Raw genomic sequence first — 24,528 nt, 5'->3', positions numbered from 1 at the left:
TTTTTTAATTATTATTAATATTAATATTATAATGTTGGCTATATGTCATATTAAGCAGAAGATTCTTTCAAGATTCTAGCAACAGCTTCGGCAACAGCATCACCAACTTCAGTAGTGGTACTAGTACCTCTTAAATCAGCAGTTCTAATACCTTTATCTAAAACTTCTTGAACAGCTTTTTCTAAAGCTTCAGCTTCTTTAACACAATCTAAACTCAATCTCAACATACTAGCAGCAGATAAAATAGTAGCGATTGGATTAACTTTATTCTTAGGTAAATCAGGAGCAGAACCATGACAAGGTTCATAAAGACCGAAAGCGGTATTTGTATCAGGTAAAGAAGCTAAAGAAGCAGAAGGTAATAAACCTAAAGAACCAGGAATAACTGAAGCTTCATCAGAAATAATATCACCAAACATATTTGAAGTAATAATAATACCATTTAATTTAGTTGGATTTTGAATTAAAATCATTGCTGCTGAATCAATCAATTGATGTTGAACTTTTAAAGTTGGAAATTCTTCACTAATAACTTTATCAACTGTTCTTCTCCATAATCTTGAAGAAGCTAAAACATTAGCTTTATCCAATGACCAAATAGGTAATGGAGGATTATGTTGTAATGCCATAAATGCAGCCATACGAGTAATTCTAGTAACTTCATCAACAGTATATTTTTCAGTATCCCAAGCAGTTTTACCATCTTTACTTTCTTCTTGTTCTTCTCTTTCACCAAAATAAATACCACCAACTAATTCACGAACAATAATTAAATTAGTACCTTTAACAACTTCAGAACTTAATGGAGATAATTCAAGTAATGAATCACTTGCAAAATTACAAGGTCTAATATTAGCATAAAGATTCAATTCTTTACGAATTTTTAATAATCCTTGTTCTGGTCTAACTGATCCAGTACCCCATTTTGGTCCACCAACTGCACCTAATAAAACAGCATCTGATGATTTAGCACATTCTAATGCTTCATCAGGAAGTGGAACTCCAGTGGCATCAATTGCTGCACCACCAATTAAATGATTTTTAAATTCAAATTGAATTTTTTGATATGGTGTATTGGATTCAATTGCTTTTAATGATTTAATGGCTTCGGCTACAATTTCAGTACCAACATGATCACCTGGTAAAACAGTAATTGTTTTAGTTTTAACGGACATTGTATAGATTTGTTTAATATTATTAGTTGTGGAGAAAATAGTAAATAAAAATAAAAAAAAAGAAAATAAACCCCTAAAGTGAAAAATTTGAAAAAGATTTCCGGGAGGTTTTATACACGACAGAGTTTTTTCTTGTTCTTCATGGGTGAGTCTCCTGTTATGCCGTGGTAACTCGCCGGTTCCGGAGAGAGAAAAACAGAACTTCCTGACTCACAGGGAACGAAATTATTGCAAAAAAAAAAAAAAAAAAAAACGAAAGTCATACAACAAACACGAAAACGATTCATTAATAATTCTATACACAGATAAATAAGCTGAAAAAGAAATAAGAACGCTAGTCAGAAAATAGTGAAAAGCTTATCTCTTCAACATGAGTTGATCAATGACCACTCCATTCAATTGAGTCCAAATCAATACCTTCTTGGACCATTTCCCATAATGGAGACATCTTTCTCAAGAAATCAACTCTTTCATTAATAGCTTGAATAACATAATCAACTTCAGCTTCAGTGGTGAATCTACCAATACCAAATCTAATACTAGAATGAGCAAGAGCATCGTCAGCACCTAAAGCATGTAAAACATAAGATGGTTCCAAAGAAGCAGAAGTACAAGCAGAACCAGAACTCAAAGCAATATCTTTCAAAGCCATCAATAAAGACTCACCTTCAATATAAGCGAATGAAACGTTAACACAACCTGGGTATTGAGATTTAGGATCCATACAACCGTTGAATTGTGTAGATGGAATTGACAATAACCCTTCTTTCAATTTGTTAGATAATTTAGTGATATGAGCTTTATCATAACTAGATTCTTCCTTCATTAATCTGGCAGCTTCACCAAAACCTGCAACTAATGGAGGAGCTAAAGTACCAGAACGTAAACCTCTTTCTTGACCACCACCAGTAATGATTGGGTCCAATCTGACTCTTGGTCTTCTTCTAACATAACAAGCACCAATACCTTTTGGACCATAAATCTTATGGGATGAAATAGACAACAAATCAATATTCATCTCATTGACATCAATTGGGATTTTACCATAAGCTTGTGCGGCATCAGTGTGGAAGAAAACTTTATTCTCACGACAAATTTGACCAATTTCTTTCAATGGTTGGATAACACCGATTTCATTGTTGACAGCCATAACAGAGACAAGAATGGTGTCTTTTCTAATGGCTTTTCTTAAATCGTCCAAATTAATCAAACCTTCAGAATTAACTGGCAAATAGGTAACATCAAATCCTTCATCTTGCATGTGTCTAGCACTATCCAAAACACACTTGTGTTCAGTTTGAGTAGTGATGATATGTTTTTTGGTTTTCTTATAGAAACGAGGCACACCTTTAATAGCCATATTATTAGTTTCAGTAGCACCACTAGTGAAAATAATTTCTTTAGGATCGGCATTTATCACTTCGGCAATATAAGCTCTAGCCTTTTCAACTTCTTTATCAGTTTCCCAACCATAGGCATGAGTAGAAGAATGTGGGTTACCATATAATCCAGTGTAGAATTCCAACATTTTGTCTAAAACTCTTGGATCAACAGGAGTAGTTGCTTGAACATCCAAATAAATTGGACGGGTACCAAACAATGATGCATCACGACTAGCTGATTTCAAAGAAATAGCAGAACCTTCTGGCGGTTGGACCGAGTTGGTTGTAGATTGTGGAGTCTCAGTATCAGTGGAAACATGTAATTCTCCAGTTGTGGCATTGGTGGTTTTGTTTGGGGTAACTTTTGAAGCGTTTGATGATGATGATGGGGTAGCTGTTGAACTTGTTGCCAAGAATCTTGCGTAATTGGAGGAGACCAAATTACGGTTGATTATAACTTTGTTGAACCTACTGCTGGTTGATTTAAGGATAGATTTATACATGATTAAGAATAGGTATTAATCGAAAAATCAAGATAAATTTATCTGAACCTGAACTGGAGTAAATGAAAAAAAAATGAGATAATTAATAATTCCAAATCGTTGCCTCGCAGTTCTTTTTTTTCTTTCTTTCTCTGTCTTTGTTCTTTGGCACTCACACGCCCGTTGATGTTTTTTTCTTCTCTCTCTCACTTTCCCTTGCATTGTTCCTTCTTTTTATTTGTTTTGAGAATGACTCGGAAATCGGATTTAATCATCCAAACAACGGGAACGAATCCCCGATATTTTTGCTCTTGATCTATTATTTCTCTATATACACTAAAGGTATCATCCCTACAGACAATAAACGCCACAGTTTACCTAATTCAACTTGTCTTGGGGACTTTTTATCTTCATTAATTCCGTGTGAACTAATTCATAACATCCCAAAAAGATAGCACCACCACAACTAATCCAACAAGTTCTTGGTACAATACCATTAAACAATACTTTTGCACCTTCTTCATGAATCATATGTTTAACTAATTTGGCCACGCTTATTCTATCTTTATGTAACATAATTCTAGTTTTAATAACATCTAAAGGTGTAGTCATGGCAGCTGCTACCCCTCCGGCAATCATCCCACATGAAGCACCTTTAAATCCATCAGGAATAAAATTTAATCCTTTATTTTGTTGCCATTGAACTTTTAACCATTCATATAATGGGAATTGAATTATAGTAAATGGAATTTCTCTCATAATTGTGGTATTCCAACCACGATACAATCCACGGATTATTCCTTCATTCAGATTATTTTTAATAATATGAATAAAATTACTCCATGATGTATTGTTACCTAAATGTGAAGCTTGTGTACGTTGTTTAATAACTTCAGCTGGTACTCTTACAAAACAAGCAGCAATTTCCCCCATTGATGCAGATATCATGTGTCTTATACCAGGTGAATTTACAAATGGTTCTAAATCTTTTTTAAGTGTATCATAAGTGACAAAAAATAATGATGCCAGAGGTGCTGATGCAACAACACATGATCCTAATCCACGATATATACCTTTATATCCTCCATTGGCAAAAAAACCACCTTTCGCTTGTAATCTGGTTTTAATGGTATCAATTGGAAAAAATGCAAGATCAGTAGCAATACCTGCACATGCACCACTCTAGAAGATAGAAATGTTAGTTATTGGCTTTTATATCGACTATAATAAGGGATAGAATACATACAACTAAAGATATAAGGAATGTAGAATCAGACATTGTCGTTAGTTGTTGTTGCAAGAATAGTAAAGTTCCTCGTTTCTCGACAGATTGAAAAATTTTCGAGTAGTGAACTCATGATTCCGCGCCCGGGATATTACAAACATCTTCGCACAACGACTCATAATCATTCCCTCAATCTATTCCTATACCACTATACAACTGGACTCATCTAGGACAGACAATAAACTTGTCTTTACCGATTTTCTTTTTCTTTCCATATTTCAAAATCACAGAATCGACTTTCTTCCCCAGTGGAACAAATTTCAGAATAAATGGAATAAACTCATCATAATTCCATTTCTTATCCAATTCAAATAATTCTTTAAATCTTTGAGCTAAATTCTCTGATAATGAATTTGGATCTATATACAAGATTTTATTTTCCATTGGTGAACAATAATGACCTTGAAGTTGAACTATATCCAATGGTGGATTATAAAATGAAGGAAGGCTTGTTTTCCAATTCAATAAGAATTCATTCTGAGAAATAAGTCGATTGTTAGTTTTGGAAAGTTCATGTATCCCAAACCATTTAGTGATTTTACCATCATTTAATACCCATTGATTACTGTTATTACTAGTGGTTGATGCAAATCTATGGATAATCGAAGTCAACATGGAAGTGTTGTAATTGTTGTTTACAACTGATGCTATTTCATCAATAGTGAAACTACCATCTTTACCTAAACTCATCAATTTAGTAATAACTAAGAATAATAAATCTGTAATAACATTCACGGACATGACATATGCAAATCCATCAATTTCACAACCCCCTGATTCACACCAATTTTTAAAAAATTCTTTATGAGAACAGAGTGAATCATTTTCCAATTCTGTTAATCGAATATTATGACTTGAATGTGGAGATATTGTTCTACCATCATATATTGGAATGTTTGAGGTATCAATTATACCTTCCATCGGACTTAATTCATATTCATAAGTTGATTTCAGAAATCCAACTAATCTGTCATTTTGATCTTTATTCATTACCAACACTGTATTTGAATGGTTCATTTGTCTTAGTTTGAATGTTTGAGAATCAGTACATAATACTAATGAATTTATATCTGATTTAATAAGTAAATCTGAAGGTTGATCATCTTGAGATAACTTTTCAAGAATTGCTGGAGGTAGTTGAAGTAGTTTATATGTATACTTTGGATCAGTTTCAAGTTGCTGATATACCGAATATTCTGACATGGTTGATGTTGCAATGAGTATTGACAAACGTAATACGCGTTCGTAGAATTTTTTTTTTTTTATTTTTTTTTTTTTTTTATTTATTTATTTTTCATTTTTGGGGGGCTTAGAGTTTTGGGTACGGCACGATTTGATTTTATTTACACGAATTTGTCGATACACTATATAGATCTACACTTTTTGCATAAACTCTATCTTCGTTATTCTAAACTGGTATTATAATATAAAGTCAATGATCAAAAAAAAATGAATACTATTTAATGTACAAAAGGTTATGTAGATCCTATTATTTATCAGACCTAGAAATTAGAACCTTGGTTAATGTTTCTGTCTCTAACACCCAATTCACCGTTGAAAAATTCATCACTACCCAATTTTTCATTCTTTCTCCAGAAGGTCCAACCTCCCTCATAGTCACGATTGTTTCTTCTTTTCAAATAGAATAATACTGAGATTAAACCAATCAAGATGGAACCACCAACACCGACAACAACACCAACAACGATCTTATTAGTATTGGATAAACCACCACCAGAATCGTTGCTGTTGGTAGTATTATTGGTTGAAGCAGTTGGCAGAGAAGATATGATGGAAGTTCTAGTCACAATAACAGTACTACCGTTATCGACTGAACTGAATGTAGTGACTTCTTTAGATGCAGATGAAGATTCTGATGTTGATGTGACAGTGCTAGTGTCTTGTGAACTTGATGATGAGCTTGATGAAGATGAACTTGATGATGAGCCTGTTTCTGAAGGTTCTGTGGATGATGACGTGGAAGAAGTAGATGATGATTGGGTGCTTGAAGAAGTAGTAGTTTCGTCAAATGTGGATTGTTCAGTGGAAAAATCTTGAAATGTTGATTCCGTTGTGGATGAAGATGATGAAGTAGATGGATTGTTTGGTGATGATTGGAAAGCAGTATCGGTAGAAGATGTAGTTGACGATGTCGAAGTGCCAGTTGATGTAGAAGATGTTGGATTGAACTGGGTGTCTGAAGAAGTAGATGGGGTAAATGTTTCAACATTTGAGGTGGTGGTAGTAGCACCAGTTCCAGAAGTTAAATCAACACCCAATGATGTAAATGTACCAGTTTCCATCCCACTCAAAGAAGTGGAATTATCTCCATCAGCTCTTTTCCCAAGAATCAATGATGTATCGTAAACATTACTTGAATGAAGTAACGGTTGGTTGACGTTATTTAGGTGCACCACTTCCATTGTCTAATGATATACAAAGTAATAAATTAATAAATAAATAAATATGTGACAGTAATAGTAGTAGTAAATTATCTCTCTCTATATATATATAGAATATAACCAACTAGTAATTGTAATGAAATGAAATATATATATATATATATATATATAATTTAACTATCTGAAAGTAGAGAAGAAAAGGAAAAGAAAAATTGATGAATTTTTTTTTTGAAGTTGTTTATAGTTTTAGTTTTAATTGTGTGTTACTTTTCGTACTGTGCTGTGTCTACTACAGCGGCGTGTACCTGGTGTCAAAAATACAACAGCAGCGAAAAAAAAAAAAATTTTCTCTTTGGTCATTTTCTTAATACGTGGGACAAAATTATTTAACTCCATTACCAAAAAACTAAATTATTTTTAGCAGCTTGGATTATGTAATCTTTTCTTTACTTACCTACTTTACAACTACTTGTATGTACCCTAGAAGAGGAAGAAAATATTGATTATAAGTAATTATCTTATATTGACATGACCTGGTAACTTATGTATGTAATTAATTATCACTTCATGTGTGTTTTAAAAGATTACAGATCACTCGTCATCATCACCATTTCGTCTATTCTTTACTTTATTGTTGAAAATCAAAACAGACGAAAATTTTTTTCTTCCCTCATTCCATAGATTTCGGGTTAAATTCTTCTTGCCGTTCGATTTTGCCGGATAGGACTGGACTAGGCTAGACTGGGCTGTACTTGTGTAATTGGTTACTATTGTTTACAAAGGGTGCCCTATATCTTGACAAATACTTTAAATCGCTATTGGTAAATTACTTTGTATAAATTTATCCAAAGCCCTGTCTCGGCCCCCCCCCCGCCTCAATCACTTTTCCCTATCGCGATTCCTGCCCAAAGGGGGACGGAGATTGGGAAAAATCTAACGTTGAAACACGCAAGTAACAAAAAGGCAAAATAAGAAACATGGGACTTACAATTGTGAATACAAAAGAAAATTGACTTTTGATTTTGTTCATTCGGTTGTTGACTGAGTGAAGCAGTTGTCTTTTGTAGAACAAAACCCAAAAACTGAAATTAAGAATTGTCAGCAGATGTGTATGTGTCTAATAGATCTTTAATTTATTTTCCTAAATTGGTTAACTCCATGTAACATATAATAAACTATGGGTTCTTTTATTAATTACAACACTCTTGTTACTTCTTCTTCTTCTGCCGTCTCCTCCTGCTCCTCCCCCCTTTCATCAACCCCTTATTGAAAAGAAATTATAAAGATACGAAAATCTCTTGTCAGAGAAAAATAATTGCTTGTGTGTTCAAAGTACCTTTGTTTGTATGTACACGACTTGTTACACTCACACGTACAGTAGAGTCTGTGGGAAAATGTAAGTTACACATTATTTAATGTACATAGCTAACACACTAAACCGGAGTCTAGACTTTACATTTTTATGTGGAGATCATATTGGTTTACATACAGGAAAATATACATTCATTCATTCAAAATTTCTATTGGTTAGCAAAAGTGAAAAATAAAAGTCACGTGTATTGTAGCCAATCACACGAATTTTGTTATTTTTCTAATTTTTCTATTGAATCAATTAGCGGATGTAACTTGCTGGTTAGTATTATCCTTAAATGCATGTACTTACTACCAGTACATATTGCCAATTTTGGTAAGGGAGATACTTATTCAAGTAAAAAAAATGTTCTATAACCTTCTATAAGAATGACGTTTAACTCAATTAGTAATTCAAATGACCTCTGGAAAGACATTGCCAGATTTTATTACCATTTTTTTTTTTCTTCTCGAATCTTCTACTTCGTTCCGTAATATTCTGCGACCTTCGATTGCGAAAACAAAAAATATAATCCTATAACTAAACTTGCCCCCTGTTCACCATACATGACCTATTCCCGAATGGTCCATCTTTTTCCATGAACACACATGCTTTGGAATAAATTTCTATAAATATCCATTGGTTTTTCACTTTTTCATGTCTCGAATGTTTTTTCTTTTTTCTCTTTTTCATCAATACAGTCTAATCAATACTTCAATAAATAACTATCTACTACCCACTCACTTAATTAATTAATTAATAATGTTTTCTCCATTCTATTTCGATCAATATTCACAAGGTTATGATGACCAAGATGCTGGTGATGCTTTTGATTTAGGATCCCTTTTTGATTTGTTACATCAACATCAATTCTACCATAAGGAAAACACTCGTCCAAGAATTGTTAAGAAATTAGAAACTGAAGATGAATTCCAAATTCAAATTTTCAAACCATATGGTAATTTCCAAAATTACGAAGTTAGTGTTATTAAATCAACTCCTCCAATTGTTAATGTTGTAATTACTTCAGTTCAAGATAATTTCCAAACTAGTATTCCATTCAATGTTAATTATATTGATATTCAGAATATCAATTGGCAATGGTACAAAGCTGAAAATATCTTGGTTTTAAATATCCCAAAAAGAATTCATTTTGTTCATCTGAATGTTCAAGATATTCTTAATTGTTTATTAGGTTGTCATGACGAAGAAGGTGAAGCTGAACTGGATGAACATCTTGATAATTCAATTGCTGATCATGAAAAATTGATTACTGATGCTACTGAAGCTTTGAAACATCCAGAACAACAACCATATTCTCAAAAACAAGTTCAACAAGATTTCCAATCAAAAGCCCGTACTACTGCTAATGCTGCAAAAGCCGCTCAAGCTGCTAAAAAAAGAGAAGAATTTATTAAAGCCAAGAAACAACTTGAAGCACAAAAGAAAGCTCAACAAGATTATGAAGATAAATTTGGTGGTTTAGCTGAAAGAGATGAAAAACTTCAAGATTCTCTTCAAGAGCATGAAGATTTGATTGCTCAAGCTGCTAATGCTTTAAAGCAAGTTACTTCTGCAAATTCTAAACAAGTTAAAAATGACTTACAATCAAAACAAGAAGCTTTAACTGCTGGTGCTCAAGCTGCTGCTGATGCAAGAAAAAAGAAGGAAGCTGATAAAGTTAAAAATGAACTTGAAGCACAAAGAAAAGCAGCTCATGAAAAAATCCTTGCTGCTCAAAAAGAATTAGAAGAAATTGCCAAAAAAGAAGCAGAAGCTACTAAATCTCATGATGTTGCTAAACAAAAGGAACTAGAACAGGAAAAGGTTAAAGTTGAAGAGGAAGAGCATGAAGCTGAGGATACCGAGAATGCTAAAAGAGAAGAATACGAGGAATTTGTCAAACAACAACAAGAATTCCTTAAACAATTTTTTGGATTTAATTTAGGTCCTGTTATTCCAAATCAAGATGGTTCAAATGCTTTTTATACTAAAGAATCAAATGGTAAATCTTCTACTAATAAACCACAAGCTAAGAAAGAAAAACCAAAAGTTGCACCAAAACCAAAACAATTTAAAACTGCTAGTGCTTCAAGTACTCCTGTTGTGAATGACAGAACTAAAATGACACATTCTCCTTCTTTGGAAGAAGTTGAGGATGAAGAATCCATTCTTTATAATAAAAAATTTGGTCATTAAATATGATCCTATAATGAATAATGTTAATAGTTTTTATTTCAATAATAAATAATAGAAAAAGATTATGAGTAAATTTTTTTTTTTCAGTAAGTTTTGCAACTAATTTCAATTGAAATCGTTGATACACTTTGTGAATCTAGGTAAAACGTGGTTAGATTCAACAGTGTGTAGAGAGTAATAACATCATTGTCCCTCCGATTACTCCGTGTTGTGACCACAGGTAACTTTATTACTTCAAATTTTATGGATAACCATTATACAATTAAGCCTCCTAAAATACCATTGGTAGCAACTCTGCGGAGTTAATAAAAACTTTAGATACCCGTTCCAAAATTGATGTTATATAGGGCTCTAAATCATACAATTAGTACCTGATGTAAGAGGTAATATCAACAATCATGATTTCACGGAAGAGACTAATCAATAGTAAAATCATGGACTAACCTCAAACGCAGGTGGTTTTGCTTAATTGTAGTTAAGTTCCATTAACATCCGTTAATCGCGTGTCATCCGACTGAACTAAAAAAAAAATAAAAAGACTCAGAAAAAGAATCAGACAAAAACAAAAAGGGATTTTTTTTTTTCCTCTTTTAAAACAGAGCAAATAGAATTTACAACACTTTTGAATAGTTTTCTTTCGTTATTCCAAACACTTATACCCATTGATTAGTATAAAAGGATGTCAGAATTAGTTAAACTCATAGTAGATCAGACTAACCCTGATAATAACATCAGAAAATCAGCTGAACTTCAATTCAATGAATCGGTTAAACAAGATCCATCCCAAGCAATGTATATTATTTTACAACTGGCAATGGATCAAACATTACCAATTGATATTCGTCAAGCATGTATTTTACATTTGAAAAGATTAGTTCCTCAATTTTGGTCTATGGGATTTGAATCATTTATTGGCCCACCAATTAATCAAGATTTAAAAGTTGAAATTAGAAGAAAATTATTAGAATTAGCTACTGGGTCAACTCAATCTAAATTAAGAGGTGGTGCTGCTTATGCAATTGTTCAAATTGCATCGGTTGATTATCCTGATGAATGGCCAGATTTAATGAATACTTTATATACTGCAACTATGCAATATCAGGATCAAACGGCATTGTTGGGTGGATTACAAGTATTGACTGATTTATTTGATGATTTGATTACAGAAGAACAATTCTGGGAAGGAGGAATTGGTAAAGAAGTTATTGAACATTTGAATGATATTTTAAGTAGAGATGGAATAAGTGCTGAAGTGAAAACTCAAGATATTAAATTATATGAAAATGTATTGGCAATTTTAAGAAGTCCAGAAGCATTTGCTACTCCTGAAAGAAAAGAATTTGTTATTGGTGAAATCACGAAAACTGTTGAAATTTTAATTCAATTATTGCATAGTAAAGAATCCAATTTGGCAGATTTGAATTTAAGAAGTTACATATACAAGATTTTGGCTTCAATAATTGGTCAATTCCATTCCAAATTGGACAGACAAATGAAAAGTAGAATTATATTGTTGGCTTTGACAGATCTTGAGTGCTTGTCACCAATATATAATGAAATTGCATTGGAGGGAGACCATGGTTTAGAACATCCAGATTTTGAAGCATTGGCCGTGTTTAATAGTCTTCTTGATGAATTGTTCCAAACTTTGACAGCTGTCCAACATGATGTTAATATTGGCCAGGGAAGATTTATTCATGATGTGATTACTTGTGCATGTATTACCAAGGAAAAGCTCGAAGAATATAGTGAAGATTTCAATGCTTTAGTAACAGATGTGACTGGTTTGAATGTTACCCCTACTGTTAGAGATTCAATTTATGATTTCATGACTGATTTGAATGAGACAGACGCCAAGAAAGTTTTTGATACCATTGTGTCTCATCTTGAAGATGGGGACTGGAGAAGACTTGAAGCTAAATTGTTCATTCTTGAAGCGTTATTTGGCAATGATGCAGAATTCGATAATCCAGGTTTATCAGTATTCACAAGACACATAACCAATCATAATTTGATGGTTACAGCTAGAGTGTTCTTGTTATTACCTAAATATTTGGAGAAATTCGAATATGAAAATTCTGCCAGGGTCTTGATGGATATATTGAAATTTGGGTTGAGAAGTAGACCTAAAATTAGGATTTCTGCACTTATTAGTTTCACTTATTTCAAGCATGCAATTGATATACTGACCCTAGATGATTCTTTCCAACCAAAGATTTTTAAACTTGCACAGTCGTTAATTGAAGATGCCGAAGAGGATTCATTGCCGGTTTTATTGGAAGTTATATTAGATGCCATTGCTATCGATGCTTCCTACGCTTCCAGCGCCTTTATCAATGAAGGTATCTCTGTTGTTGATTTAATTTTCAGAATTGCATTTAAAGACCCAGCTAACGTCCAATTGATTTCTGATTCTACTGATTGCTTAAATGCATTATTAAAGAATGTCAATATGCGTGATTACATGGTTATTTGTGAAAGATCATTACCATTTATTTTCAATATTATGGAATCATCAACTGGAGAATATTCTCCCGAATTATACCTTGCTTTGGAATTATTGAGTATTATAATTAAATTATCACCAGAAGAAGAATTACCTTCACAAATATTTGAGTATGCCTTCCCAATATTAACTAAAATCTTGATTGCTTCTTTGGATAACCAAATTTTACAAAGTGGAGGTGAAGTTTTCAATGAGTTAATTAAAAACGGTTCAAGTTTATTCCTTGCATATCATGATCCAAATACTAATGAAGCAGGTATTGATATTATGCTCAAGATTGTATCCAAATTCTTATCACCAGAATTGTCTGACAGCGCGGCCAATAGATGTGGTTCAATTGTTAGTTCATTGATTGACCAATTTCAGAATTATCTTCTGTCGGAATTCTTGACTCAAATATTAGAAGCTACTGTGAATAGATTAATCATTGCTAAAGAATCGGCCACCATTGAAAATCTAATCATGGTTTTCTGTCAATTGGTGTTGAAATCGCCAGAAGAAATGATTAACTTTTTAAATAATATGCAATTACAAGGAAAATCGGGATTAGCAGTGATACTTCCGATTTGGTTTGATAGTTATGAAGTCACGAGAGGTTATGAACAAATTAAACAGAATACTTTGGCACTTGGTAAGATTTTTTCATTAGGGGATCCAAGAGTTGAAGGTTTAGTTGTGAATGGAGATATTATTCCATATGAAGGAGATTTAATCATTACTAGATCAATGGCTAAGAGTATGCCAGATAGATATACACAAATCTCTGCTTCTTTGAAGATATTGAAATTGCTTGTTGGTGAATTACAATTCCAGTGTCAACAACCAGATGCTGAAGGGTATTTACCAGGAGAAGAACAAATTGCAGAAGGAGATGATGGCGATGATGGCTGGGAAGATATGGATGATATTGGAGTTCCAAATTATGAAAAATTAAAGAGTTATGTTGAAGATGAAAAACAAGAAACTGATGAAGGATTAAAGAATTTATTAATTCAATTTTTCAGAGAATGCACAGTTAAGAATTTAGGTAATTTTCAAACATTTTATGAACAATTAAATGATGAAGAAAAGAAAACCATTACTGAAAATTTGATCTTTTAGACAGTTTATAGAAATGACACAAAATGTTAGAATACACACACACGCACGCTTGAGCGCGACTGACAGAATAAAAAAATGTCCAAAAAATTTTTCAGACTTTTTTTTTTTTTTTTTTGAATTTAATCAGAAAGGAAATATCTCATCTCTACTTGGGTTTTATAAATCAATAAATTTTTTATGATTTTAAGAAACCTACGACGAACCATGTCTACCAATACACAATTTACCACCAAGATACTAAAAGTCAGACCAGAAAGTATAACATTTGATTCAAATGGGAATGCAACTATAACTGATGAAGAAACATTAAATAATTTACAAACAGCCGCAAAAGAATTAACCACTACAAATAATGCTATTGGATTCCCAACAGAGACAGTTTATGGACTTGCAGGATCATCATTAAAAGATGAATCAGTACGATCTATTTATCGTGCAAAGAATAGACCGGCTGATAATCCATTAATTACACATATTTCATCAATAGATCAACTTAAACGAAAATTAATCAACCAAGAAGAAATTCCATCAATATATAATAAGTTGATTGAAAAATTTTGGCCAGGTCCTTTGACTATTTTATTACCAATATCAAAAAACTGTCCAATTTCTAAATTAGTAACAGCAAATCAAGATACATTTGCTGTTAGAATGCCAAATCATCCTGTTGCAAGAGCATTAATTTCAATTAGTGATACCCCAATTGCAGCACCATCAGCAAATGCATCAACAAGACCAAGTCCAACATTAGCAGAACATGTATATAATGATTTAAATGGGAAAATTCCAATTATTCTAGATGGTGGTGCATGTGATGTGGGTGTTGAAAGTACAGTTATTGATGGATTAGTTGATCCACCAATGTTATTACGTCCTGGTGGAGTATCATTAGAAGAAATTAAAAAATATGGTGGTAAAGAATGGGAGAATGTTATTATTGCTAAAAAAACAGCAGGAAAATTGGAACCTGTGAAAACTCCAGGAATGAAATATAGACATTATTCACCAACAGCAAAAGTTATATTATTTGTTAATTGTGGAGATGGTAAAGAAGCCATATTAAACTATTTGAAACAAAATAATATTGATTGTAATAACACTAAAATTGCATTATTAAAATCATGTAATTTTGTTGATGTTGAAGGTGTTGCAATTATTAAAGAGTTGGGTAAAAATGGACATGAAATATCACATAATTTATTTAAATATCTTAGAGAAGTTGATGAAGAGGATAAAGTTGATTTAATACTTGTTGAAGGTATAGATGAGACAAATGAAGGATTAGCAGTCATGAATAGGTTAAGTAAAGCAGCCATGGAAGTTATTCATCCATAATAATACATGAATAGATTGATAGATCATAGAATTTATTAGAGGTGCGCGTAAAATTACCCAAAAAAGGTGACAACCCGATGATTAATTAAACTCTGACTACCTCTGTGTGTTGTACCCTTTATGAAAAAGAAAAACGACGCATGCGAGTGATGTCAATGGGAAACGAACAAAGTTTAATGGAGGGAGACAGCACAACTGGCTCATAATCTATGATATCACTACGTGTATGTATATATATATATACATACATATGTGTGAATGTAATTATCGATAGACCATTGGTTATAGGTGGCTGGGTTGATAAGAGAATGTTGTAAAAACAAATAAACAAAGTTGAATCTTCAAGTGGGTTGTCTGGACTGTGTACACGTAGTCTGATTATTTTCTTTTTTTTTTGGTAGTGGCGGGCGCTGTTGCTAAATTCTTTTTTTTTTTTTTTTTTTCAGTGAAAATTTCTTCTTCTTCTTCTTCTTCTTATTCAGACAGCAAAGCGAAGGGAAAAAAAAAAGAAAACACGGCAACAAAGATTTTTCTGCTTTAAGTCATTACATCAAATCATTATCCATTTTTTTTTACAACACACAACACTCCTTCAACAGACTCCCTTGTTCCACCTACAATCTGACTTGCCACAGCATAACTTATAGATTTATCGAATTTTGTTTACTTACATCATGAGTGATAACCCTTATGAACTAAAGCCTCCTCAGCTATCGACCCAACGTGCAAATAACACTCCATCAACAAAATATTGTCAACAATCAATTGAACAGACAGCGGCAGATTTCCAAACAGACATCAAAGTAGGATTGACCAACAGTCAAGACGTGTTGAATAGAAGATCTATCCATGGTGTCAATGAATTATCTAGTGATGAAGAAGAAAGTCTAGTGTGGAAGTTTATATCCTCATTTTATCAAGATCCTTTGATTTTATTATTGATTGGTTCCGCAGTGATTAGTGTTTGGATGGGTAATAAAGACGATGCCATATCCATCACTTTAGCTATAACCATTGTTGTTACTGTGGGGTTTGTTCAAGAATATAGATCGGAAAAATCTTTGGAAGCCTTAAATAAATTAGTCCCTGCTGAAGCAAAATTAACTAGAAATGGAAGTACTTCTGCAGTCTTGGCTTCTACTTTGGTTCCAGGTGATTTGGTCCATTTTTCTCAAGGGGATAGAATCCCTGCTGATGTCAGATTAACCGATGCCGTTCATTTAAGTATTGATGAAAGTAACTTGACTGGTGAAAATAGACCAGTCAACAAGAACACTGATCCGATAACTGCCGCTGACCCAGCAGTTACTGAAAGATCCAACATTGCATTTATGGGTACTTTGGTCAGAGATGGTCATGGTAGTGGTATTGTTGTTGCCACTTCTAGCCAAACTGTCTTTGGGACTGTTTTTGAAATGATGAGTGATATTGAAAAACCAAAAACTCCTTTACAACAAGCTATGGATAAATTGGGTAAAGATTTGTCAGTTTTCAGTTTTATTGTTATTGGGATCATTTGTCTTATTGGTATTTTCCAAGGTCGTTCCTGGTTGGATATGTTTCAAATTTCTGTGTCCTTGGCTGTTGCTGCTATTCCAGAAGGTTTGCCTATTATTGTTACTGTCACTTTGGCCTTGGGAGTTTTGCGTATGGCTAGACAAAAGGCTATTGTTAGAAGATTACCAAGTGTTGAAACTTTGGGTTCTGTTAATGTCATTTGTTCAGATAAAACCGGTACTTTAACTCAAAACCATATGACTGTTACCAAAATGTGGACTGCTGATTTCAAGGGAAGTTTCAACTCCCCATTTTTGGTTGTGGAAAGATTGGATGATAACACTTTACATCATCAATTGACTTCAAACATGCGTAAAGTTTTAGAATGTGCTAATATCTGTAACAATGCTAGATACTCATCAGAAAATGAAAAATATGTTGGTAACCCAAGTGATATTGCCCTTGTTGAATGTTTACCACATTTTGGTTTAGAAGATATTAGAGGTCAACGTGAAAGATTTTACGAACTTCCTTTTTCTTCTTCTCGTAAATATATGGCTGTTTCTGTTCATACTGGTGATATTGAAAAATCTGAATCTTTTGCCAAAGGTGCTACTGAAAGGATTTTGGACATTTGTGATCGTTATTATGATGAAAATGGGAACGTTAAGCCTATAACTGAAGCTGTTGCCGATTCCATTCATGAAAAGTCTCGTGCCTTGGCTAGTGATGGTTTGAGAGTATTGGGTTTTGCAAAGAACAATAAAAAATTCGATGAAAAAGTTACTACTCCAAGTAATTTTATCTTTACTGGGTTAATTGGTATGAAAGATCCTCCAAGACCAAATGTTGGCAAGTCCATTACTAGATTGATGCAAGGTGGGGTTCATGTTATTATGATTACTGGTGATTCTCCAACCACTGCAATGAATATTGCTAAACAAATTGGTATGCCTGTTGTTGGTGATCATTCTGTCATGACAGGTGATCAAATTGATTCCTTAACTGAAGATGCTCTTACTAGTGCTATTCATGATGTTTCTGTGTTTGCCAGAACCACTCCTGAACACAAGGTTACCATTGTTAAAGCGTTACAAAGAAGAGGTGATATTGTTGCCATGACTGGTGATGGTGTTAACGATGCACCAGCATTGAAATTGGCTGATATTGGTATTGCGATGGGTAAAAATGGTACTGATGTTGCCAAAGAAGCTGCTGATATGGTTTTAACTGACGATGATTTTTCTACTATTCTTAGTGCTATTGAAGAAGGTAAAGGTATTTTCAATAACATTCAAAATTTCATTACATTCCAATTGAGTACCAGTATAGCGGCCTTGACTTTGATTGCTTTATCTACATTTTTTGGATTACCAAACCCATTGAATGCTATGCAAATCTTGTGGATCAATATCTTGATGGATGGTCCACCAGCTCAATCCCTTGGTGTTGAACCAGTTGATCATGAAGTGATGAAAAAGCCACCTAGAAAGCGTAATGATGAAATTCTTACTGCACAAGTGATCAAGAGAGTATTACAATCAGCTATCATAATTATTCTTGGTACCATGTATGTATTTATTAAAGAAATGACTGATGGTAAGATTACTGCAAGAGATACCACCATGACTTTCACTTGTTTTGTGTTGTATGATATGTTCAATGCATTGGCATGTCGTCATCATTCCAGACTGATTTTTGAATTGGGTATTACTAATCAAATGTTTAATTTTGCAGTTCTTGGTTCATTAATTGGTCAATTTTGTGCTGTTTATGTACCATTTTTCCAAAGCATTTTCCAAACTGAAGCATTAAGTTTTAGTGATATTTTACATTTGGTCATATTAACCAGTTCTGTGTTTATTGTTGATGAAATTAGAAAATGGTACTTCAAGAGGAAGACTATTTATACTAATAATTATACATATGGAGTATAATAATACTAGAGATTAAGGAGTTAAAAGGAAGATATTTTTATTATTACCACTTCCAGAAGTGTGGTATGTGTGTAATAAATAAAGAAGAATAAAGAATTATACAGTTTATACAAAAGAAAAAGAACAAAAAAAAATATTATTTCAAACAAATAAAGAAATATATAAATAGACAATTTCATTATTGATAATGGATTATTCGGACCAATAGATTGGTATAGACTCATTGGTGAACAATTGATTTGTTGATGCAAACCCCCACCGGGAATAAGCTCTACATGCTCATGCGTAGTTAAACAAAATAAACCTCATGCGGCGCCGCGGTATAAAATCTATGCCATCCCTCTCCCATGAAAATCACACATATACCCGCGATGTATTTTTTTTTTTCTTTCTTTTTTTTTTTTTTTTTTTGGTTTTAATTTTTCACTTTTGATAGCTTTAAATTGACAAACAACTCTAACTGTATTTATAGAAGTATATACATATTCTACCAGTGATTCATAAACCTTAAAATATTCTCATTTGAAATATCCTTCCATATTATAGATTATACAAATCATTTCAAGTATTACCCCACACAATTAGTATCCTCCCCTTTTCTCCCTCCTTAATCATGGTGTTTAAATTCACAATAGATAATGTTCTAAATCCATATATTCCAAAGAACAACATATCAAAACTTCCTAAACCTATATCAAAATTATTAGGAGGATCAAATAAATTAGCACCAGTATCGGATTATTATATTTGGTTAGAAATTTTAATTGCTTCATTTGGAGGTGTTGGATTATTAGAAGGAATTTTTAAAAATTCCAATATTTTTACAAATTATCATCATGCACCAATTATAATTGCATCATATGGAGCAACCGCAATATTATGTTTTAATGCATCTCAAGCACCATTAGCACAACCTAGAAATATCTTAATTGGACATTTTATATCATCTTTAATTGGCATTGGGATACAAAAATTGTTTAGTTTAAGTGAAATGGGTAGAAATCATTATTGGGCAAGTGGTGCATTAAGTGTTGGAATTTCAAGTGTTGTTATGTCAATTGGAAATTGTGTACATCCACCAGCTGGTGCTTCTGCTTTATTACCTAGTATTGATGAAGAAATTAGATTAATGAGTTGGTGGTATTTACCAGTACAAATAATTTCGAGTGTTTTAATGATTGTTGTTGCTTGTATTACTGGGAATGTATTTAGAAGATATCCTGTTTATTGGTGGTCTCCTGCTGAAGTTGGACAATGGTGGACTAGAAATAATTTAGAAAAAGATCAAGAAAGTGAAATTAGTATGGAAGAAGAAGATGTTGCTACTCAATTGGGTGTACGTGAAGCTGATATTATAAGAACTCCTGGTATAAAAACAATTACTATCACTGCTACTTCAGTTATACTTCCTGATGGTTTAGAATTTGATGAAATTGATGCTGATTGGTTGGAAGGTATGCGTAGTAAATTACTGAAATTAAACAATTAGATCTTTTTATTTATATTTATATATATATATAAAGTACTATTGTTATAATTTTTTATTTTTCATTTCTTCAACGGTAACGACTCCTTTAAATTCGGGTTGTTCTAATTTATCAAACATAGTTTCAGCAACTTGTTCAGTTGAAACAATAGGTCTAACTAATTCATTTGCAAATTTATTACCAATTAAACATTCTTTTAAACCAACACCAAATCTTAACCCTCTTAATAAAACATCTCTTGTAGTTAATCCACCTTCATGAGTTTCATCATACATTATTCCAGGTCTTAAAAATAAACTTCGAAGTCCTTTTTTACAACTCAATTCAAATTCTGCTTCTCTTTTAGTTATTAGATATTCTTCAGGTACCATTGGAGGATTTTTATCAGCTGATACATAAATAAAATTCCTTGGTTCTTCTTTTTTAAATTTAATATAATTATCAGCTAAGATAACTGCAGAATCTCTTTGAATCGAATCATAAGTATTTTTAATATTTTCCTTTTGCATTGGATTTTTACCACCACTGTTTAAAATTGAATTTGATAATTGTTGAATATCACTTAAAAAATTAAAATTTGAATTCATGGTTTTTTTATAATTTGTATTTTCAAATAATATACCAATTGAATGAATTATAGTATCAAATGAATTTAATTTTTCATTATATGTTTTAGGTTCAAAAATATCTCCAAATTCCCAATTTACTTTACTTACCCAAGTTTGATGTATAACTGATTCTGGTGGTTCTCCATGACGTGAAAATGATGTAACTTCATAACCTCGACGTATACCAACTTCACATAACTTACGTCCTAAAAATCCATTCCCTCCAAATACAGCAATTGATTTAACCATGGTTATATATCTCTGTGTGTGTGTGTGTGTGTGGAGAAAATGAAATGAGGGAGTTTGATGATTTTTTGTTTGTTGGATCATTTTTTTTTTTCTTCTTCTTTCGTTTACTCCGTTCGCCATAGGCCACACAAATCACTCACTCACTCGCCCCCTCCCCACCACCAGTCCGTCGTCGTTTACTCCATTCACCACAACCAATCAACCACATTGATAGAATGAACTATTACGAATAAATGATTTTTATATATTTTTTTACTAAAACACATGAAGATTATACAAATGATAAAGTAACCACACAACTAGTAGTTCTTTAAGCTTGTTTTTTTTTGTTATATATATATATAGATGAGACAGTTATGAGTCGAAAGATGCTAATTAATTCTATTCTTGTGCTGGCTTGGTAGCATAAGAAATATGAATATCTCTACCACCATAAGTATAATTGTTCAATTGTTGAATGGCAGATTCGGCCAAATCAGCAATTTCAAATTGAACAACAGCATTACCACTTGGTCTACCATCAGCAGAATATTGAATTTCAGCTTTAGTAGTTCTACCAACAGTTTCAAATAATTCATATAAATCATCATTTTGAGTAGCAAATGGTAAATTTTCAACAAAAATAGTATCTGATTTTTCACCCATTCCTGTAACACCTTCAGTGAATTCGGAATTCTTATTAGCTGGAGCAGATGATCTACCTTCAGAAATACTACCTCCAGTAGCTGAACCTCTATAAGAATCTCTTTCATATCCAGAGGAAGAAGATGATGATCCAGTAGAACGACCTGGTCTGGTATCTAATTTTCTACCTTCAATTTCATAACCTTGGAACATTTCAACAGCTTTAGTGGCTTCTTCTTCAGTGTTGAAAACAACAGTACCAAATCCTCTTGATCTTCCGAAATTATCTAATCTAACATCAGCTCTAACAACTTCACCTGCATCTCTCATTAAATCCTTCAAAGCTTGCCAATTAATAGAAAATGGCAAATTACCAACAAAGACTTCAGTACCTGGTTTAGATGGTGGTGGAGGTGGTGCATAGTTTTCACCTCTTCTACTTCCACCATATCTGTCACTACCACCATATCTATCACCTCCACGGTATCTGTCTCTATCACCATATCTGTCACCTCCATATCTACCACCAGATGCTCTACTATCATAAGTTCTGCCTCTACCTCGTGGTGGACCATAATCGTTCTTTTTATCTGGAGGTGGGTAATCTTGTCTAACAAATATTTCTCTACCGCGATATTCATAACGATCATATTTATTAATGGCATCACGAACATCTTCTCTAGATTTGAATTCAACAGTGGCCATACCTCTTGATTCACCTCGATTGGTAACAATATCCGCTCTAACAATAGCAAAATCACGTTTGAAAATATCTTCAATATCACGAGAAGTAGCATCGAAAGGAATATTACCAATGAAAATAGAATTATCGAAATTTCTTTCAGTTTTCGAACGATATTCTGCATCATTTGCAGCACGATCATAATCTCTACCTCTATAACCACCACTACCACGGCCATAATCTCTACCGCTTCCTCCTCTGCTATCATAAGAAGATCTTGAAGAACGTGAACCATAATCTCTTCTAGAAGAATAGCTATCTCTAGAATAAGATGAATTGTCTGATCTTTCCCTAATTGGAGATCTTTCTCTTATTGGTGATCTATCTCTAGTTGATTCAACATCTCTAACTGGAGAACGAGAACGATCCTTTATTAATAAATGTTAGCAATAATTCAATGATTGAAAATAAAAAAACCAATTAAAACCAATAGTGATTTTTTTAAAAAAAGAGCGAAATAACAGTTCAGCAACAAACATATCAATAACCAGAAGGATAATTATCCTTTCCTGTTAAATAAACCAAATGTTTTTTGGGGGGAATAATACCTAGGATAAAGCATTGTTACCAAATAACCAGCTTCTTTTTGTTTCCGTTCGGAGTTTTATTAAATCTTAACCATCCAGTACCAGAAATAAAAAAATAGCCAGCTTTTTGCTTTTGTTTTGTTTTTAATGTAGGGAACAATCTTGAACCAGGGAATAAAATCACTCTACTAATGATAAATATAGATATTTTTGTTACCGGACTTGGAATTTCGTCAATAAATGGTGATAAGTTATATATATGAATAATAATAAAAAAAAAGATTAACATACTCTTGAATAATCATCAATATCCATTCCTTCCATCTTGAACCTTAACTTCTTTTTTTCTAATAATAATAATAATAATAATACAATTGAATCCAACAACAATAACAAAAACTAATATAAAAAAAAAATCAAACCAATATTAATGGGGAAATAATGAAAATGATAATAATTTTTAATCAACAATAAATCCAACCTTGACAAATATATATCGGAATGACTAATAACTTATAGAAGTCTTTCTTAATCACAACTTTGATCTTTCAATGAAAGTATATGCTGTATTCGCCCAATGACTTTTTGCTTTTCTGCCTTCAATGGGGGGTTTTCAACGAAATGCGAAAATTTTTTTGCACAGACAAAATACTATTGGGCCAATTCACACGACCTCTTATAAAATTGAAAAGAATCTATACAGATCAAACTATCAATGAAAGAACCTATTCACTTTTCAGGTATTGGCAAGACCAATCTTCTTTCCACTTCAGTTTCTTTATTGACTTCTTCTTCTCCATCGAATTTCAACCTTACATTACCATCTTTCTTATGCCCCACAACTATAGCAGGATAAAATGTAGAAGTATCAGGATATCTTGCCAATACTTTACATCCATAATTATAATTGATTAAATCAGTTCCCTTTGGTGGAATCAATAAGATTTCTTTATAAGTAGCCTTAAATACTTGACCAGGATTATTATTTTCATCAGGTTCAGGATCCTTAATTTCAAATTTTATCCCATCCCCTATAATTTTAACAACAACACATTGAATCCATTCTTCAGAATGACGATTTTTTAATTTATAAGCAACTTCCAGTCCAATAAATATTGGATCCAGTGGATTAAATTTAGATGTCCAAAATGAACGTCCAATTTTTTTAGTTTGTTTTGTTTTACTACTACCTCTTTTTTCAATTTTTTTAGTAGCTTGTGTAGTTGATTTACCTGGTTTCTTTTTAGTTTTAGATGGTGTTGTTTGATTTTGACCAAGTTGTTTTTGAGCTTGAGCTTGAGCTTGAGCTTGTGCTTGTGCTTGCTGTTGTTGTTGTTGTGCTTGTTTAAGTTTATTCTCTTTGGTTATAATTTCAATTAATTTCGTAAGATTTTCTGTAGATGTGTTGATTAACCTTTTAGCTGTACCTATATTTGATTTATGATCAATTATTTCTTCTTGAAGTTTGCTTAAATCATCTGTTGATAATTTGGATAATTCTTGTGATGAATATTTCTTGAGATCATTATAGATGTTATCAAATGTTAATGATTCATTAGAATTACATATATCTTGTAATGACGTTATAACAATATCCCAATTACCTTCTATTTCTGGTGTCATAATTAAATTGATTTAT

General features: G+C 32.6%; 13 protein-coding genes across 13 annotated transcripts; 5 read left to right on the top strand and 8 right to left on the bottom strand. All coding sequences in view use genetic code 12, as the record gives it.

Annotated features, from left to right (window-relative positions):
- Positions 1–50: 50 nt before the first annotated feature.
- LEU2 (3-isopropylmalate dehydrogenase) lies at positions 51–1,175 on the bottom strand (the record flags this gene model as incomplete). Its single annotated transcript, XM_002550580.1, has 1 exon — positions 51–1,175. The coding sequence occupies one exon, from the start codon at positions 1,173–1,175 to the stop codon at positions 51–53; it is 1,125 nt and encodes a 374-aa protein (XP_002550626.1).
- Positions 1,176–1,554: 379 nt separating this feature from the next.
- On the bottom strand, positions 1,555–3,060 carry SPL1 (Spl1p; the record flags this gene model as incomplete). Its single annotated transcript, XM_002550579.1, has 1 exon — positions 1,555–3,060. The coding sequence occupies one exon, from the start codon at positions 3,058–3,060 to the stop codon at positions 1,555–1,557; it is 1,506 nt and encodes a 501-aa protein (XP_002550625.1).
- A 357-nt stretch (positions 3,061–3,417) lies between these two features.
- On the bottom strand, positions 3,418–3,987 carry CTRG_04922 (uncharacterized protein; the record flags this gene model as incomplete). Its single annotated transcript, XM_002550578.1, has 1 exon — positions 3,418–3,987. One exon carries the CDS (start codon positions 3,985–3,987, stop codon positions 3,418–3,420), a length of 570 nt encoding a protein of 189 aa, XP_002550624.1.
- A 499-nt stretch (positions 3,988–4,486) lies between these two features.
- Positions 4,487–5,527, bottom strand: DCC1 (Dcc1p; the record flags this gene model as incomplete). Its single annotated transcript, XM_002550577.1, has 1 exon — positions 4,487–5,527. The coding sequence occupies one exon, from the start codon at positions 5,525–5,527 to the stop codon at positions 4,487–4,489; it is 1,041 nt and encodes a 346-aa protein (XP_002550623.1).
- Positions 5,528–5,826: 299 nt separating this feature from the next.
- Positions 5,827–6,747, bottom strand: DFI1 (Dfi1p; the record flags this gene model as incomplete). The annotated part of the gene is made up of 1 exon (XM_002550576.1): positions 5,827–6,747. One exon carries the CDS (start codon positions 6,745–6,747, stop codon positions 5,827–5,829), a length of 921 nt encoding a protein of 306 aa, XP_002550622.1.
- A 2,092-nt stretch (positions 6,748–8,839) lies between these two features.
- On the top strand, positions 8,840–10,276 carry CTRG_04919 (uncharacterized protein; the record flags this gene model as incomplete). Its single annotated transcript, XM_002550575.1, has 1 exon — positions 8,840–10,276. One exon carries the CDS (start codon positions 8,840–8,842, stop codon positions 10,274–10,276), a length of 1,437 nt encoding a protein of 478 aa, XP_002550621.1.
- A 679-nt stretch (positions 10,277–10,955) lies between these two features.
- On the top strand, positions 10,956–13,883 carry CTRG_04918 (uncharacterized protein; the record flags this gene model as incomplete). The annotated part of the gene is made up of 1 exon (XM_002550574.1): positions 10,956–13,883. The coding sequence occupies one exon, from the start codon at positions 10,956–10,958 to the stop codon at positions 13,881–13,883; it is 2,928 nt and encodes a 975-aa protein (XP_002550620.1).
- Positions 13,884–14,060: 177 nt separating this feature from the next.
- On the top strand, positions 14,061–15,218 carry CTRG_04917 (threonylcarbamoyladenylate synthase; the record flags this gene model as incomplete). Its single annotated transcript, XM_002550573.1, has 1 exon — positions 14,061–15,218. The coding sequence occupies one exon, from the start codon at positions 14,061–14,063 to the stop codon at positions 15,216–15,218; it is 1,158 nt and encodes a 385-aa protein (XP_002550619.1).
- Positions 15,219–15,892: 674 nt separating this feature from the next.
- Positions 15,893–18,652, top strand: PMR1 (Ca(2+)/Mn(2+)-transporting P-type ATPase; the record flags this gene model as incomplete). The annotated part of the gene is made up of 1 exon (XM_002550572.1): positions 15,893–18,652. The coding sequence occupies one exon, from the start codon at positions 15,893–15,895 to the stop codon at positions 18,650–18,652; it is 2,760 nt and encodes a 919-aa protein (XP_002550618.1).
- Positions 18,653–19,265: 613 nt separating this feature from the next.
- On the top strand, positions 19,266–20,141 carry CTRG_04915 (uncharacterized protein; the record flags this gene model as incomplete). Its single annotated transcript, XM_002550571.1, has 1 exon — positions 19,266–20,141. The coding sequence occupies one exon, from the start codon at positions 19,266–19,268 to the stop codon at positions 20,139–20,141; it is 876 nt and encodes a 291-aa protein (XP_002550617.1).
- A 42-nt stretch (positions 20,142–20,183) lies between these two features.
- CTRG_04914 (ubiquinone biosynthesis protein) lies at positions 20,184–21,116 on the bottom strand (the record flags this gene model as incomplete). Its single annotated transcript, XM_002550570.1, has 1 exon — positions 20,184–21,116. The coding sequence occupies one exon, from the start codon at positions 21,114–21,116 to the stop codon at positions 20,184–20,186; it is 933 nt and encodes a 310-aa protein (XP_002550616.1).
- A 261-nt stretch (positions 21,117–21,377) lies between these two features.
- GBP2 (single-stranded telomeric DNA-binding/mRNA-binding protein) lies at positions 21,378–22,325 on the bottom strand (the record flags this gene model as incomplete). Its single annotated transcript, XM_002550569.1, has 1 exon — positions 21,378–22,325. The coding sequence occupies one exon, from the start codon at positions 22,323–22,325 to the stop codon at positions 21,378–21,380; it is 948 nt and encodes a 315-aa protein (XP_002550615.1).
- Positions 22,326–23,618: 1,293 nt separating this feature from the next.
- CTRG_04912 (uncharacterized protein) lies at positions 23,619–24,512 on the bottom strand (the record flags this gene model as incomplete). Its single annotated transcript, XM_002550568.1, has 1 exon — positions 23,619–24,512. One exon carries the CDS (start codon positions 24,510–24,512, stop codon positions 23,619–23,621), a length of 894 nt encoding a protein of 297 aa, XP_002550614.1.
- Between the last annotated feature and the right edge of the window lie 16 nt (positions 24,513–24,528).

The sequence above is a fragment of the Candida tropicalis genome (genome assembly GCF_000006335.3).
Source record: "Candida tropicalis MYA-3404 genomic scaffold supercont3.7, whole genome shotgun sequence".
NCBI lineage: Eukaryota > Fungi > Ascomycota > Pichiomycetes > Serinales > Debaryomycetaceae > Candida > Candida tropicalis.
This window is presented reverse-complemented; position numbering and strand designations above follow the sequence as displayed.